At 43.5% G+C, this 16,444-nt stretch overlaps 1 protein-coding gene across 7 annotated transcripts in view; it reads left to right on the top strand.

Moving 5' to 3' along the window:
* The first annotated feature begins 369 nt into the window (after nt 1-369).
* Nucleotides 370-16,444, top strand: part of MPP3 (membrane palmitoylated protein 3) — a 64,885-nt gene continuing 48,810 nt past the window's right edge. For 3 of the 7 annotated variants that reach the window (XM_034756174.1, XM_034756176.1, XM_034756175.1), the window contains exons 1-3: nt 371-647; nt 11,102-11,210; nt 14,812-14,930. In XM_034756174.1, coding sequence (XP_034612065.1) covers nt 11,186-11,210; nt 14,812-14,930 — 144 coding nt within the window. In that variant the 5' untranslated portion in view covers nt 371-647; nt 11,102-11,185. Of the gene's footprint in view, nt 648-3,950; nt 4,000-11,101; nt 11,211-14,811; nt 14,931-16,444 lie in introns of those variants that run through there. The other 4 variants (XM_034756178.1, XM_034756177.1, XM_034756172.1 and 1 more) reach the window with 4 other exon arrangements.

Raw genomic sequence — 16,444 nt, 5'->3', positions numbered from 1 at the left:
GCAGAAAGCTGAATGTTTTGGGAAGTTTTGAACCACCAAACAACAATTCCAAGGGAAAGCCAGAGAGAAATGTAAACATTGTTATGATCCCATTGTACCCCCAGGGACTCCATGCTGAAGGGATCCCTTATATCTGAACACTGAACAGACTGAAAGCTGCATTGTTAGTGGCCTAAATTCACCCATGGCTCCAAGAGGTGAAAGCAGGGTAGTTCACTCACCGACCCAGGTTCTTAGCTCTGCCCTGTTTCCCTGGGGAAGGGAGGCGGCGGGTTCTGTGCCCGCCGGATGGCGCTGTGGGCTGGCACCATTTCCTACAGGAACCCCGGGGCATGCCCTGAGGCCGCACATCTGGGCGGGGCTGGCGCCCCCCTTCTCCCCCGCTGCGGCTTGTGTTCTCCTTTAACCCGCGCAGCCACACAAAGGGACTGGGGGGAACCAGCTTCCCAGCCCACCCCCCGGAGCCGGGGCAGGGATGGAGGCGGTGCGTGCAGCTCCGGGGCTCTAGGGGCGCATGAGCGCGGCGCGCACCGGGCTAGAGGGACGCAGACACCGGGGATCTGCTCCTCTCGCCGCGGGAGGCAGCCCGCCGCCCGAGCACGGAGTCCCGGTGCCCGCCGGCCGGCAGGCAGCTCCGGGTCCCGCAGGTAACAACCCCGAGCGGTGCGGGTGCGGCTGCGGCTGCATGTCCCTGTGACCGCGGCAGTAGCGCGCTGCGCTGCGCTCCGCTCCGCGAGTCCCCAGCAAAGGCATCGGGGGAGGAATTCCGCGGGGCTGGGCCGGGCCGGGCCGCTCCCTACGCCCCGCTCGGGGAGGCTGGCTCCCGCTTGGCCCTCGCTCCACCTGCAAGGACAGATGCCGGGGAGCTCGGAGGGAGGATGGGCACGTGGCGGGGGGACATCCCTGGACCTGAGCCATTGCACGGAGGGGCTCTGGCTTCTCGCTGGGGGAGGGTTGTGATGGTTCTCGCCTATGCCACGTCTTGGGGCATTTCTGCTGCCTCAGGGCAGGAGCATGACGTCGGGCCAGGCGAGGCCAGTGCAAAGCTCACCCTCACTCAGACTGGTAAACAGGGTCTGGTATGAATGCAGCGAGCAGCTCTCCGTACCGAGGGCCGCCTTAATCTGCCCAAAGAGCTGAGGAATTCAGCAAGTGAAAACAAAGATGGAGCGTCCAGGCCAAGTGGGCTGGATTTTGTACTCTTGTTTATTTTAAACCAGCCGGTGGACAGCCTCAGCTACAAGGAGGCAGCAGAAACGTGCTTGTGCTGAGATGAAAGGAAAGAAGTGGCAATACCCGTCCGTTTAATTCATAATCCGCTTTCCACAGAGACTGCAAGAGGCTGAGCTAATTACAATATAATTGAAGGGTTAAAATGATAGAGGGTGCCTGCATTAAGGGGAAATGATTTAGATTATGCTAAACATAAACTGAGCAGTTCAGGTTAGTGTTAGACGATCTTAAAGACTCAAGCCCTGTTTGAGAGGTGTCAGATTTTATAACACTAGGTGCTTGGTTTCTTGCAATTTCACTTCTTTTATGTGTTTATATATCTTTTGAGTTATCTGGTTTATTGGCTATTTTAAGACACCTGTCACTGTGGTATTTAAGCACCAAACAAGGCATCACATTATATAACTGCACTCTGGGGTTTTGAATAGTTACATTTTTTTTCCAGTGCTCAATGGACTTCTTGCTTAATATAACAGTAACTCAGAGACACAAATTTCTTTTGATTTCATTACACTGTAAAATACTATACTTAAATCCCATAATTAAGTAAAAGGTTAAGTAAGCCATGCTTTGAATTTTCTAGGTAGACAAAAGTATAATGTCTCCAAGAAACTGAAGTCCTGCTTAACAGCAGACAGCAATGAAGTTTCCAACACCCAAAATGTTATAATTCATATGCCTTACCTGACCTGTTATAGGTAATGATTTCTGGAAAGATGTGTAAATGCAATTGTTTTTTAAAAACAGTCTATCTTGGAAAATATGCCCACTATACTGATGCTTCATTCCATGTTAAGCCACAAACCAAGTTTGGAAACTATATAAACATATTTCAGCATGGTAGCCATGTTAGTCTGTATCAACAAAAACAATGAGGAGTCCTTTTGGCACCTTCGAGACTGAGGCTAGGTCTACACTGGGGGGGATCGATTTAAGATACACAAATTCAGCTACGCGAATACCGTAGCTGAATTCGACGTATTCGAGCCAACTTACCCCGCTGCGAGGATGGTGGCAAATCGACCGCCGTGGCTCCCCCGTTGACGGCGCTTACTCCTACCTTCGCTAATGGAGTATGCGCGTCAATTCGGGGATCGATGTCGCGTCCCGACGAGACGCGATCATTCGATCCCTGAGAGATCGATTTCTACCCGCTGATCCAGGCGGGTAGTGAAGACAAGCCCTAACACATTTATTTGGGCATAAGCTTTCATGGGTTAGAACCCACTTCATCAGATGCATGGAGTGGAAAATACAGGAGCAGATATAAATACATGAAAAGATGTGAGTTGCCTTACCAAGTGTGAGGTCATTCTAACTAGACAATTCAATTACTAGAGCTAAACCAATTTCTAATACAGCTCAGCCATCCATTGTGGACAGGCCAAACAATGTTGGAATCCTATTTAAAGATTCGAGGCCATGAAGCTGGTCAAACCCTCTGCCCTAATACTAACTGAGCAGGAATAAGCTTAAAAATGAATTAGGGTTTTGGAGAGTGCCCAGTATGAGCAGAAGAGTGTATCTCAGTGAGTTTATGCCTTCAGTGTTGAAATGATACACTCTGTATTAAGCAACAGAGGGTCCTGTCTTGCATCTGAAGAAGTGAGGTCCTTACCCACGAAAGCTTATGCTCCCAATACTTCTGTTAGTCTCAAAGGTGCCACAGGACCCTCTGTTGCTTTTTACAGATTCAGACTAACACGGCTACCCCTCTGATACTTGACACTCTGTATTGTAATTTGCATGCTCAACACTAAGTTTTGCCTAAATTTATTAGTCACCTAATGGGCATAGGACTGAACCTATTAGCTGGAAGCCAGTGTTAGGACAAGAAGTGCTCACCAGCAAAGCCCAGGGGGAGTGAAGTTGGATTGTTAGGGTATTGAACTGGAGTTGGGAGACCTTGCTATTTCTGCCAGACCTGGTTTCCCAGGTCCAGGCTGTAACTTCTGATCAGAACAAGTGAGACCCACCCACACCAGAATACTGCAGCTAATTGCCCAGTGGTTAGGGTACTCACATGGGATGTGGGAGCTCCTGATTCTGTCTCTGTCTGATTCAGACCATAGACTTGAACCTCAGCCTCCCATGTCAGGTGGGCGTACCCTGGATTTATTTATTATCTGTCCCTTTCCTAATTGTTCCTAACATTCTGTTAGTTTTTTCTGACTGCTACTGCACATTGAGCAGATGTTCTCAGAGTGATCCACAATGCCTCCAAGATCTCTTCCTTGAGTGGTAATAGCTAATTTAGACCCATCATTTTGTATGTATAGTTGGGATTATGTTTTCCAATATGCTTTACTTTGCATTTATTGACATTGAATGTCATCAGCCATTTTGTTGCCCAGTTACTCAGTTTTGTGAGATCCCTTTGTAACTCTTTGCAGTCAGTTAGGACTTAACTCTCTTCAGTAATTTTATATTGTCTGCAAACTTTGCCACCTCACTGTATACCCCTTTTTCTAGATCAGTTATGAATATGTTGGACACCACAAGTCTCAGTACAAATCTCTGGGGGACACCCCTATTTACTTCTCTCCATTCTGAAAACTGACCATTTATTCCCACCCTTTGTTTCCTATCATTTAACCAGTTACCAATCCATGAGAAGACCTTCCCTCTCATCCCATGACAGCTTACTTTAATAGCCTTTGGTTAGGAACCTTGTCAAAGGCTTTCTGAAAATCCAAGTGCACTATATCCACTGGATCATCCTTGTCCACATGCTTGTTGACCCCCTCAACGAATTCCAATAAATTGGTAAGGCATGATTTCTCTTTACAAAAGCTGTGTTGACTCTTCCCCCAACAAACTGTGTTCATCTATGTGTCAATCATTCTGTTCTTTACTATAGTTTAAATCAATTTGTCTGATACTGAAGTTAGGCTTACCAGTCTGCAATTGCCAGGCTGACCTTTGGAGTTTTTTTTTTTTTAAATTGGCATCACATTAGCTATCCTTCAGTCAACTGGTACAGAAGCTGATTTAGGTGATAGGTTACATGCCACAGTTAGTAGTTCTGCAATTTCATATTTGTGCGAATACCATCTAGTCCTGGTGACTTATTACTGTTTAGTTAATAGAATCATAGAAGATTAGGGTTGGAAGAGACCTCAGGAGGTCATCTAGTCCAACCCCTTGCTCAAAGCAAGACCAACCCCAACTAAATCATCCCAGCCAGGGCTTTGTCAAGCCGGGCCTTAAAAACCTCTAAGGATGGAGATTCCACCACCTCCCTAGGCAATCCATTCCAGTGCTTCACCACCCTCCCAGTGAAATAGTTTTTCCTAATATCCAACCTAGACCTCCCCCACTGCAATTTAAGACCATTGCTCCTTGTTCTGTTATCTGCCACCACTGAGAACAGCCGAGCTCCATCCTCTTTGGAACCCCCCTTCAGGTAGTTTGAAGGCTGCAATCAAATTCCCCCCTCACTCTTCTTTTCTGCAGACTAAATAAGCCCAGTTCCCTCAGCTTCTCCTCATAAATCTTGTGCCCCAGCCCCCTAATCATTTTCATTGCCCTCTGCTGGACTCTCTCCAATTTGTCCACATCCTTTCTGTAGTGGGAGACCCAAAACTGGACGCAATACTCCAGATGTGGCCTCACCAGTGCCGAATAGAGGGGAATAATCACTTCCCTCGATCTGCTGGTAATGCTCCTGTTAATACAGCCCAATATGCCATTAGCCTTCTTGGCAACAAGGGCACACTTTTGACTCGTATCCAGATTCTCGTCCACTGTAATCCCTAGGTTCTTTTCTGCAGAACTGCTTAGCCAGTCGGTCCCCAGCCTGTAGTAGTGCATGGGATTCTTCCATCCTAAGTGCAGGACTCTGCATTTGTCCTTATTGAACCTCATCAGATTTCTTTTGGCCCAATCCTCTAATTTGTCTAGGTCACTCTGGACCCTAACCCTACCCTCCAGCATATCTACCTCTCCCCCCAGGTTAGTGTCATCCACGAACTTGCTGAGGGTGCAATCCATCCCATCATCCAGATCATTAATGAAGATGTTGAACAAAACCGGCCCGAGGACCAACCCCTGGGACACTCTGCTTGATACCGGCTGCCAACTAGACATTGAGCCGTTGATCGCTACCTGTTGAGCTCGACCATCTAGCCAGCTTTCTATTCACCTTATAGTCCATTCATCCAGCCCATACTTCTTTAACTTGCTGATAACAAATTTATCAGTTTGTTCCCAAACTTCCTCTGTTGACACCTAAATCTGGGACAATTCCTCAGATTCGTCACCTAAAAAGAATGACTCAGGTGTGGGAATCCTCCTCCCATCGTCTGCAGTGACGACCGATGCAAAGAATTCATTTAGCTTCTCTGCAATGGCCTTGTCTTCCTTGAGTGCTCCTTTAGCACTTTGATCATCCATTGGCCCCAGTGATTGTTTGGCAGGCTTTCTGCTTCTGATGTACTTAACAAAAATTTGCTGTTAGTTTTTGAGACTTTTGCTCTTCAAATTCTTTTGTGGCCTGTATAATTATACTTTACTTGTCAGAGTTTATGCTCCTTTCTATTTTCCTCAGTAGGATTTGCCTTCCAATTTTTAAAGGATGCCTTTTTGCTGCTAATGGCTTCTTTTACTCTGTTGTTCAGCCATGGCGGCCTTTGTCCTCTTCCTATTGTTTTTAATTTGGGGGTGTACATTTAATTTGAGCCTCTATTATGATGCTTTAAAAAAGTTTCCCTGCCGCTTGCAAGCTTTTCACTCTTGTGTTCCCTTTAATTTCCATTTAGTTAGCGTCTTCATTTTTGTGTAATTCACCTTTCTGAGGTTAAATGCCACTGTGGTGGTTTTCACCCTCCTCCTCAGCTGTTAAATTTAATTTTATTATGGTCATTATTACTGAGTGGTTCAGCTGTATTCACCTTTTGGGCTAGATCCTGTGATCCACTTAGAACTACATCATGAATTGCCTCTCCCCCTTGTGGGTTCCAGGACTGTCTGCTCCAAGAAGAGCAGTCATTATTGGTGTTTCTCAAAAATCTTTGAGTGTTATAAAGTTTAGTTGTCTAAATCTAATTATACTGGCAATATCCGTGAGTAACAATAGCCACATACCCTGCTGCCTAAACTGGACATCCCAAACAAACAACTTCCTTACTATTAAAAAAAACCCAACCTGAAAGTCAGCAGACTCTGGCTAAAATGTAAACACTGCGCAGTAATTAACAATGGCAACTGACAGAACCTCAAACCATGGACTATGAAAATTGCTCAGTCAATGAATTACACTAGTGTACACAAATATAGAATTTAACTCCGTATGTTCAATATTGCTTGAGCAGAAAAAGTGATTTGCTATATTACCAGTTCCTACAATAATCAGAGTTGAATTGAACTATATTATTTTGTTCAGCCCTCAAAATTCAAAAGATCTTGTAAATTTTTAGGTTCCGGATTACAGCAAAAGCAAACAAGTGTACCTTCATGATCTTTATATAAAACATTTTGAGTCAGTAGTTAGGGTAATGCTCAAAACATCCATTTTCTAATGTGGAGGTTAGAAGTTCTTTTTTTCCATGTCGTTTGTGTGGTGGTTCTTAATAGGCACTCCGTATTTTAACTGATTTTATAGCTAATATTTACTAAAGTGTTATTGAAATCAGTTGTATGCAGTACTGTTGTAGCTGTGTGGGTCCCAGGAGAGTAGAGGGACAAAGCAGGTGAGATAATATCTTTTATTGGACCAACTTCTGTTGGTGAGAGAGACGAGCTTTCCAGTTTACACAGGTGAGCTCTGTATAAGCTGGAAAGCTCGTCTCTCTCACCAACAGAAGTTGGTCCAATAAAAGATATTACTTTACACACTGTGTCTCATTGATAATTTTAATTTGTAAAGTACTCTTGGATAGATATGTACAAAATACAGTATATATTTTAACATGTTAATTTATATACAGTATGTGAAACTTTACTGATTTGGAGTGAAATTGATAAGCACCTCAACCACAGGCTCAAAATGTTCTGCAGCATGCCAAAGAGAAGAATCTGAAACTGAACAGGAAATAAATTCCAGATTTCACTGAATGAGTAGAACACACACTCAGCAACTGTACAAATGAAGACTGCAAAACAAAGAAACCTCAAAGATTCACGGGCATGTTAATCTAAGCATATTGATCCCAAATTTGTTACAGCTAAGTGCTCCACTCACAATGCTGAGTGAGGATAGTTCAGAATGACAAAAAGATGATTGGCAAAACAAGAGCTTTTGGGAATGAAAATAACTTGTTACAGTCACATCTTCACTCAAATACTCTGAGATCAGCAAAGAACCTATGGTCTCAGTTGATTTAAACTGACATGGGTAAGGGGCCTGTCCTGCAAGCAGGGCTGGCTCCAGACACCAGCATAGCAAGCAGGTGCCTGGGGCGGCAATGAAGAGGGGGGCGGCACGTCCGGCTGTTTGGCGGCAATTCGGCAGCGGGGCCGTCACTCCCTCTCGGAGAGAAGGACCTGCCGCTGAATTGCCGCTGTAGAATGAAGCAGCGGTAGAGCTGCCGCCGATTGCGGCTTTTTTTTTTTTCCTGCTTCGGGGCAGCAAAAACACTAGAGCCGGCCCTGCCTGCAAGATCAAACACTTGCTTCTAATGCACTGGCTAACCTAAAATAGAACTGTGCCCATATTGAAAAGAAAAGCTAGCAATTTTTTTAGGTAGTGAGCTGTTTCATGAATGTTTATGGGAAAAATAAGGCTAGGTAGAAACCGATCATAAGCCATTATAAATCACAATACAGAAATTATTGCACAAAACGGTGCCTAGACCTAAAACAATTATCACTAAACTCCTTGTCCAATCTGAAATGTGGGACTGGAAAGGCCTTCTTAAACCAGACATGTTTTTAAAGGAATTTGAAGTAAAAACTCACACAACCCATTTCCAGAACAGTATTTGAGAAGCTAAAACAAGAAACACAAAATGCCTCAGCTGAGCCTTACAACAACCTCAGAGAATAAATTCAGATTGATGACCTACAGAAAAAGCGCAGTCACCTCCAATCATACTTTTTTGTGGGTACTGTAGAGATGAAATTGTTGCATTTGATGGATTTCTCTACAGATGACATTTCATAATACTTACAGCAGGAGGCTAGAATCAATATTTAGCATTGTAAGAATATCACAATGCATATCACAATTCTTTATTAAATCACCAGTTCTGAAAATTATGGGTAGGGCAAAAAACTTGGTACCAACCTCTTGAACCAGACAGTTAAGCCTTAAGTCGTTACAAGCAGCAATATGCCAGCAAACTAAAACAGAAGAAATACTATAATGAGAATGCCAAACAGGGTATCATTATTGCAAGTGAAAGAGAAGGTTAAATTTAAAACTTGCTAAGGTAATACCTATATCATTTGGACCAAGATCATGCATCATACCCATTTTATAAATTGTAACAATGAAAGTCTGCATCCCAATAAACAAAACATAACTTGGAGGAAACTCTTAGCATTCACTATTGATACTGTAAGAGGCAGGATATTGGGCCAGGGGGACTACTGGACAACGTTAGAGCTCAATCCTGCAAGGTGCTGAGCGCTCTGGGCGTGATCCAGCAAAGTGCTTAAAGCATACTGTATGTTAAGCCTCAAGCACATGAATAGTCCCATTGACATTAATGAGACCACTTGGTTTTATCTAATACATAACCTTTGCCTGCATTAATGCTTAATTTGATATTGGAAAATGAGGAAGGTTATTCAAATGATTGTACTTTGATGGCTTGTTATTGGAGCTATCTAGAAAAAGGAAAGTTTAAAAAAGGATTAAATACAATATTTTCTAGGGATTTAAATAAAATAAATTGGCTTAACATAGCATGACAAACTTAATTATAAGGAACATTTTCCTTGTACAGTAATTCACCCTCTGCAGGGCATTAAATACCGGTAATTAATCTGCAGAGCATAAAAACAAATGTAGGTATAAAAAAACCCTAGTGCTTTCCCCCAGGTTAGTAGGGGGAATATCTAGTTTGTTTTAATAAAATAACCAGATTCAGTGCACTGAAGAAATGTGATTTTTTGCAAGTTATGTCATACATTTTCGTTATGATTATTTGTGACAATGTGCTCAGCCCTGTGCAAGGCACAGATATTGAGACCAGTCTCTACCCAAGAGAGTTTACAGTGTAGATTAGGTTTGTTCAGACAATGCAGACCAAAGCAACAGCAGCAAGGAACTCCCAGGTCATGGGGGTGGGAGAGACTTATTTCTATTTTATTGAGCTACTGTTGGAATTTTGCAAAACTAACATGCTTCCTAGGGGATCTTATTTTTCTATAGTTGTAGTTTCTTGACTTTCTGTTCTTTCTCCCTTTGCTAAATTCGTAACTCTGACCCACAGCTCACCCATTGTTCATTAGTGTGACACTAACTGAATCCACTAACTACATGCAGGTGAAGTTGAATGAAGTTTTAGCCCTGTCTGTATTCATGAGCTTGAGAGAACTGAGATAAGTTTTCTTTGAACGGTAATACCCAGGTGGACTAATTAGACATTTCAAAGCAGAAAGGAATGCAGATTAGTATCACAGAGAGTAAAGAGAGTAAAGTCACTTCTGTAAAATCCTGGGGGAGCTGGACTTCACTAAACTGACAAATGCCACCAAGCAATAAGAAAATGAACTACACCTCTACCCCGATATAACGCAGTAAAGCAGTGCTCCGGCGGGGGGGTGGGAGGGCAGGGCTGCGCACTTCGGCGGATCAAAGCAAGTTCGATGTAACACGTTTTCACCTATAACGCAGTAAGATTTTTTTGGCTCCCGAGGACAGTGTTATATCGGGGTAGAGGTGTATTTGAGGATGCACTCTTCATAAACAAAATTAAGATGAGAGGCAACAGATTGAAACTACTTTCACATGACACTGGAACGAAAGAGGCAAGTTGGGGGAGGTAATATCTTTTATTGGACTAACTTCTGTTGGTGAGAGAGACAAGCTTTCCAGCTGCATACTGGAATGAAACTTTGTGACCTGTCTATAATGACTTTGCCAAATAAGACACGTAGTGTGCAAACAGTAAAGGATACCGGGCTTTTTTCTTAGCAACCTTTGTGTGCTGTTGCATATTTCTCTGCAAAGCATATTTCAATTAATTTTACAAGAGTAAAGTACAAAGATTGTTTTGGAACCCCCAATCCATTTTCAACTCTCAATAATGGGTGTTTTGTCTTGAATGTGTGATCTCGAGGGGCAGAGTAACTGTTTGTTGCTATTTGAAATTGAGAAATTGTTCACTAGTAAAAGGGGAAGCATGATAGAGAAAAGAAATAATGGGTGTACAATGAAGTCACCCTGCTCTAACTTATGCTATCTTCTCATCTAAGAACTAGAAATAATTGACTTTAATAAGAGTTGCACCTGGTTATGCCTGGACCCAACACTGTTCCTACAGAATGCAAAACTGGTATATGATGGCAGCTCCCTCCTCCTGCTCCCACCGAGTCTTTAAGTCCCTTCTGGTCCTCCCCTCCTATATCATGCTCCTGCTGCCCCATCACCTCCTAGCCAGTTATCAGTTTTCCCCTCTGTGGTTTTCCTGAAGTGCCTAAAATTGTGGACTAATAAGCAGAGGAGCTCGAACAGGCATGGAAATGGCTATTTTCTGGATTATGCAGCATCAAGAGCTGTGCAGCACCTTGGCAAAACAATGTTATGTTACCATTTGTACAGCCACATAACTGCATGGCGCATTGGACCCTGATCATAGTTAGCCTGAACAACCTACTAAAGAAGGATGCACTAAGATGAAAATGCTAGCATTACACAGGATAATAAAATATCTGTATGTCAGAGATACTTGACCTCAGACATTATCTTTGCTTATTTCAGGACTGTTTCTGAATCGCAGTCCTGCAAGAAGAAAATCATTTTGGTTTAAGTTGAACATTTGTCTCTAGCATTAAGACAACAGCTATGCCAGTGCTATCAGAAGATTCAGGTAATTGGTCTGCATGCTTTCAATTTAAGAATGGCTGAAATCCTAGAATGTTCTCACACAAAAGACTATCTGTAATTTAATTTGTTAAATTAGAGTTGAGATTGTACAAATTCATTTCCCATCAATGCAAGTACTAAAAATCAAGGATATCCCAGTATGAGTGGGACTGGATAAAGAGACGGATTTCAGGAGGAACATAGTTTGGTGACACACCTGGAGTTCAGTAATGTAATCTGGTGGCCAGGCTCCTATTGGACAAACATAGGCCTGTCCGCATGTAGCACTGTTCTCTATGCATGCACAATAAAGATCATTTTCCTACAGTTCTGATACTTTTTATGTCACTTCTTGCTACCCAGATAAATAGCACCTGTTAGGACAATATTAGCAGCGTCAGCTAACAGGAGCTGACAGATCATGGCATATCCATCCATCAGCTGAGTTGGTGCAGACTTCTAAAAGCATTATTTCATTAGCTAGCACAATGGGTTTCAGGAAAGCAACATGCAAATGTCCGGTATGATATTTCTTTCCCCTTCCTGTGTCTCAGCTTACCTTTCTGCTATGGTACAGACCAGAGTTTAGTCTTCAGAAATCTGTCTACATCTATTGTACAGAGTTAAATCAGATAGAAGGAGAGTGACAATCTCTTAAGGAAAATTTTTACTGAATCTCTGAATATATGAATGCATAAGTGTTTACTTATTGCCCTTGAAACAACTGTGAATGTCAACTCCTTTAAAGATAAACACTCGCAGGGATTTCCCCCTAAGTTTAATACTTGATACGATCACAAATGGAAAAGCACATATCTATGTACACTTTTCTAGGAGGATTTACCTTTCTGTCTGTGGAGTGGTGTCCAAACCCTTGGTAGGACACATAAGCTCCTCAAAGTCTGGGAAACAAGTGATAGCTCCACAGTCTCTTTCAAACTCCCTTTGAATCTCTGCAACAACGTCTGCAATTTGCACACCCTGCAGAAATTCTAATGTTCTCCTCCAGTGAAGTAAAGAAGCCTGCAGTCTGAATCTAAAACTGGCAAAAATCCCTGGACTTTAGTCCTTATAGCAAACCAGCCTTGCGTTTGCACTGTTTCACCACTGAGTTTTCCATGGCTCCCATTCCTCCTCTTTATAAACTCCTCCCCCTCCCAATTAGTTCTACTCTCAGAGAGTGACTCTGGGCGTGTCCTGCCAGCCTGCTTGCCTACAATGGGATTAACATTCAAACAGCTAATGGGTACACCTAATGCCCATCACAACCAATTTCTTGATGATTCTGGCCCCCGGGGTATGTCTATACTGCAAATGGAAGCATGCCTCCCAGCCTAGGTTGGCAGACCTATGCTAGCTTTACTTGAGCTCGTGTGCTAAACCTGGCAGTATGGTTGTTGCAGCATTGGTGGCAGCTCAGACTAGTCACCTGAGCTCAAACCTAGAGGGCTGGGTGGGCTTGGACTCAGGTTCTAGCTCAAGCTGCCACCCCGCTGCAACATCCACAATGCTATTTTTAGCATGCTCTCAAGCAGAGTTAGCACAAGTCTGCCTGGGCAGGGAGGCAAGCTGCCAGCTGCAGTGTAATCATTCCCACAGAGTCCCCCCATTGCTCGATTCTTTAGTGGTTATTAATTATTATTGATTTCCCATTAATTACTAATTTAAAGAGTTGGGGATTATAGGTTTCCAGTCCCAGAATCAGGCACAACAGAAGCAAAGTTATCAAGTTTGGGTTTCCCAACCAGACACTGATGCGCACAACAATGACACTCACTCTGAGGGCAAAGCAAAACTTTACTCATTGGGCTAATAAAACTACACCTCTACCCCGATATAACGCATTATAGAGGTGTACTTAAAGACACAACTGCTCCAAACCACATACAAAGATAGCAGGAATATAAAGTTAAGCTGATATTTTGTACCATTCCTTACATATACTCACACCCTTAGGAATCTGGTGGTAAGAGACAAGCGGTCCTCTCCTCTGTCCCTGGCATGCCAAATAAGTTTGATGGTCCAGATCTCTTTGCCATGATGATCTGGCCTATTATAGGGCCTGATATTTGCCATGAATATTCATACAAATGCTCATCTTCCTTTGCCCATATTGAACTTCCTCACCCTAATAATGTTGGGGTATCCTTATCCTATATTGGTTAGTATATTAATGATTTTAACTTATCATGTACGTCAATTTGTTGCCAAGGCAAGTTCATGGTTAAGCATCTGCCAGCATTTTTATCCTAAAATATCCAAGCCTAGCATCAGTTCAGTGTTCCTGGTATCGTTTTGTACAAACTGCCCCCTCCAGCACAATGTTCCCAGTTCCCCAAAACTCATGGTCAGTGTTGGGCCACTTACTTTTGCTAAGGATCATAGGCCTCAAAGCGTTATGTTAATTGCTTAAGCGAATGCCTTACAGGATATAGGCCTGTAGGTTCCTTGCGTTACTGCTAACTTGAATCCTAAGCTAGCTCTATGGGTGACACCTCCACACAAAAAATGCCACCCACCTGCCTCAACAGAGGGGGATCTTGATGGGCCATCGGTGAAAGGGGACAGGCCCACCAGCGAGGAAGGGGGGCTGTGGCACTTCTTTTGGCTCCATTCCAGGCGGGAGTGTTTTGCTTTCCTCGCAGCACCTTCAAGCCACAATGATTCAGTAGGAATGTGCTCAATACCTAACTGAGGTACTTGGGTTGAGTTGTTTATTTGTTGCAACTTGCAGCCAGTTTCCAGTGCGGTTAAGAGAATAAAATTAATAGTTCCCAGAGGTAAAAGACCTGGTGATGGGCCTTGGGCTCATGGGATGGGGTGAGACCTTGTGCCCTTTGCAAGCTGAGGTCCCCACTCTTCTGCACCCTCCGTCTCCTTCATGGGGTAGGGGGAGGGTCTAGGACTCAGAGACAGCTGAGTCCTGCCAGATAGGTAGAGGAAACCCATAACTTGGGGTAGGTTTATATGGTAACAAGTCCTGTAACCCCTACACTGGAACAAATTAAATGCCTGGTACAGGACAGCATGGGTAATGGGTGATTAGTGTCCCCCTCCCCTGTGTTAAAGTTTAATAAAAGTTGTGACTTTCCTCTTAATTCCATGTATGTGTCTGTCTTTTTGCAGCTGTGTCCACATCAACAAAATATGGATCCGTCATACTATTTCTTTCCTTATGTACACCTCTCAATGCTGCAATGCAAGGAAGTGGGTTACTCTAGCTTAGGTCCAAGATATAATGCAGATGAGTGATTGGGCATTTCAAAGAGATCCCAATGTTATAGGAACCCAGGGAAACATCAGACACTGGGAGCAAAATTTCAATAATTGTGATTTTTTTATAATCTTAGAGTAAGTGGATTCTGCCTTTGCTGGTTTTGGCACATGTAGAAAATTCATGTGAGATCTGCTGTTTAAGAAGGGAGTTGAAAATCAAGAGCAATGATTGGAAATAAGCTTCAACTCTCAGTATAACCTTAATTATCAGGAGCACAATTTTATTGTACTGGTCAAATACAATTATAAACAATGCAGTAACAGAGCGCAGATAAGAGATGTTAGTTATCCACAAAGCTTTTGTTCTCTACATTTTGCAATTAATTTAGGATTGCATGAGACTTTGGCCCTGTTGACATCTCAACTAAGACCTGATTCAAATCACAAAGAAGAAATGGGATTCCTTAGAGATGTCTTCAGTGAAAAAAGTCTAAGTTATCTAATGAAGGTAAATGTTTATTTCACAAAATTTCCTTTTCTTTGTGTTCTGTATTTTTCAGTATTCTTAATTTCTTTGCCACATTGTGTTACTAAGGCTTACTTGTTTTTATGTAGAAGAGAAAACTGAACAGAGAAAATACATATATTAAAGTTACTTTAAAACAACAAACATGAACAGTATCCTATGAAAATTACTTTTTTGCTTGCTCTGAAATGAAATTTCTGCCTAGTTTTGAGTGAATGTCATTTTGAAGCTGTAGAAAGCTGCCATCACTAAGAATCAGAAGGGGGGGATTCTCTTGTTACATAATTGATATTTTCATTGTTAAAATAATAATTCTCTATTTGGAGAATTTTTTACTGTCAATTAACTAATTGATAAATGCAAGTATCAGTGCCCAGTAATGAAAACATTTTAGAGTGCAATAATCAGAATTTTCCTTTAAACCACGGAACCTCAATCATAGGCGTCAACTTCTCCTGGCGCTGGTGGGTGCTCGACCACCCCCAGCCTGACTCCACCCCTGGCCTGCCTCCATTCCAACCCCTTCCCCAAAGTTCCTGCCCCAACTCTGCCCCCTCCCTGCCCCATTGGACTCCTTCCCCAAATCCCCACCCTGGCCCCACCTTTCCCTGCCTCCTTCCCTGAGCGTGCCATGTTCCCGCTCCTCCCTCCTCCCTCCCACAGCTTGTTAGGTTGTGAAACAGCTGTTTCATGGCAGCAAGCGCTGGGAGGAGAAGCAGGGACACAGTGCGCTCAGGGGTGGAGGCGGAGGTGAACTGGGGTGGGGAGCTTGGCTGCCGGTGGGTGCAGAGCACCCACCAATTTTTCCCCGTGAGTCCTCCAGCCCCGGAGCACTTATGGAGTCAGTGCCTATGACATCAATTACACAAGATATTCTCCCATCTACAGAACCAACAGCAGCAAAAATATGAGCAGAACTATTCTGCTCTTGACATGGATCATTCATTAACACAAAGTTCCCCACACTGTGGGGTGTGCCCCTCTTAGGGGGCATGGGCCAGCCCCCATGGGGGCCGGGAGGGAATGCCACCCCAGTTACGGCTCTGGCTCCTGGCCTTGTCCCCAGCCTTGGCCCCTGGGCATATCTCCGTTCTCAGCCCCAGCCCCGCTCCCTACTGTGGCCCAAGCCTTTGCCCCCTTACCCCTGTCCATGGCCCCCTCCTTGGGAGCCGCAGCCCGGGCTCCTGGGGAGGTGGTGGACAGGGCTAATGGGGGCAAGACCACTGCATTAACACTTACAATATTTGACAAAAGAATGTGCCCTTTTGATATAAAAATATGCCTCATGGACTAATAAAAAGTGTCCAGAAGACTAATTTAGGGAGTACCACTATAGAATTAGTAATGACAGTTAACACACTAGTAATATTAGAATGTTCACTTAAATCCTTTTCTTTGCTGATTTGGCATCATCACTGATGAGTATATCCACCAAAGTAGTGATTTGATCCTGTATAAGTCTGATCAGTGAGGTCTGAATATGGGCAGAGTACTAA

This window comes from Trachemys scripta, chromosome 23 (assembly GCF_013100865.1).
Source record: "Trachemys scripta elegans isolate TJP31775 chromosome 23, CAS_Tse_1.0, whole genome shotgun sequence".
NCBI classification, from domain to species: Eukaryota; Metazoa; Chordata; order Testudines; family Emydidae; genus Trachemys; species Trachemys scripta.
The sequence above is the reverse complement of the archived record's forward strand: the minus strand, read 5'-3'. Positions and strand labels throughout refer to the sequence as shown.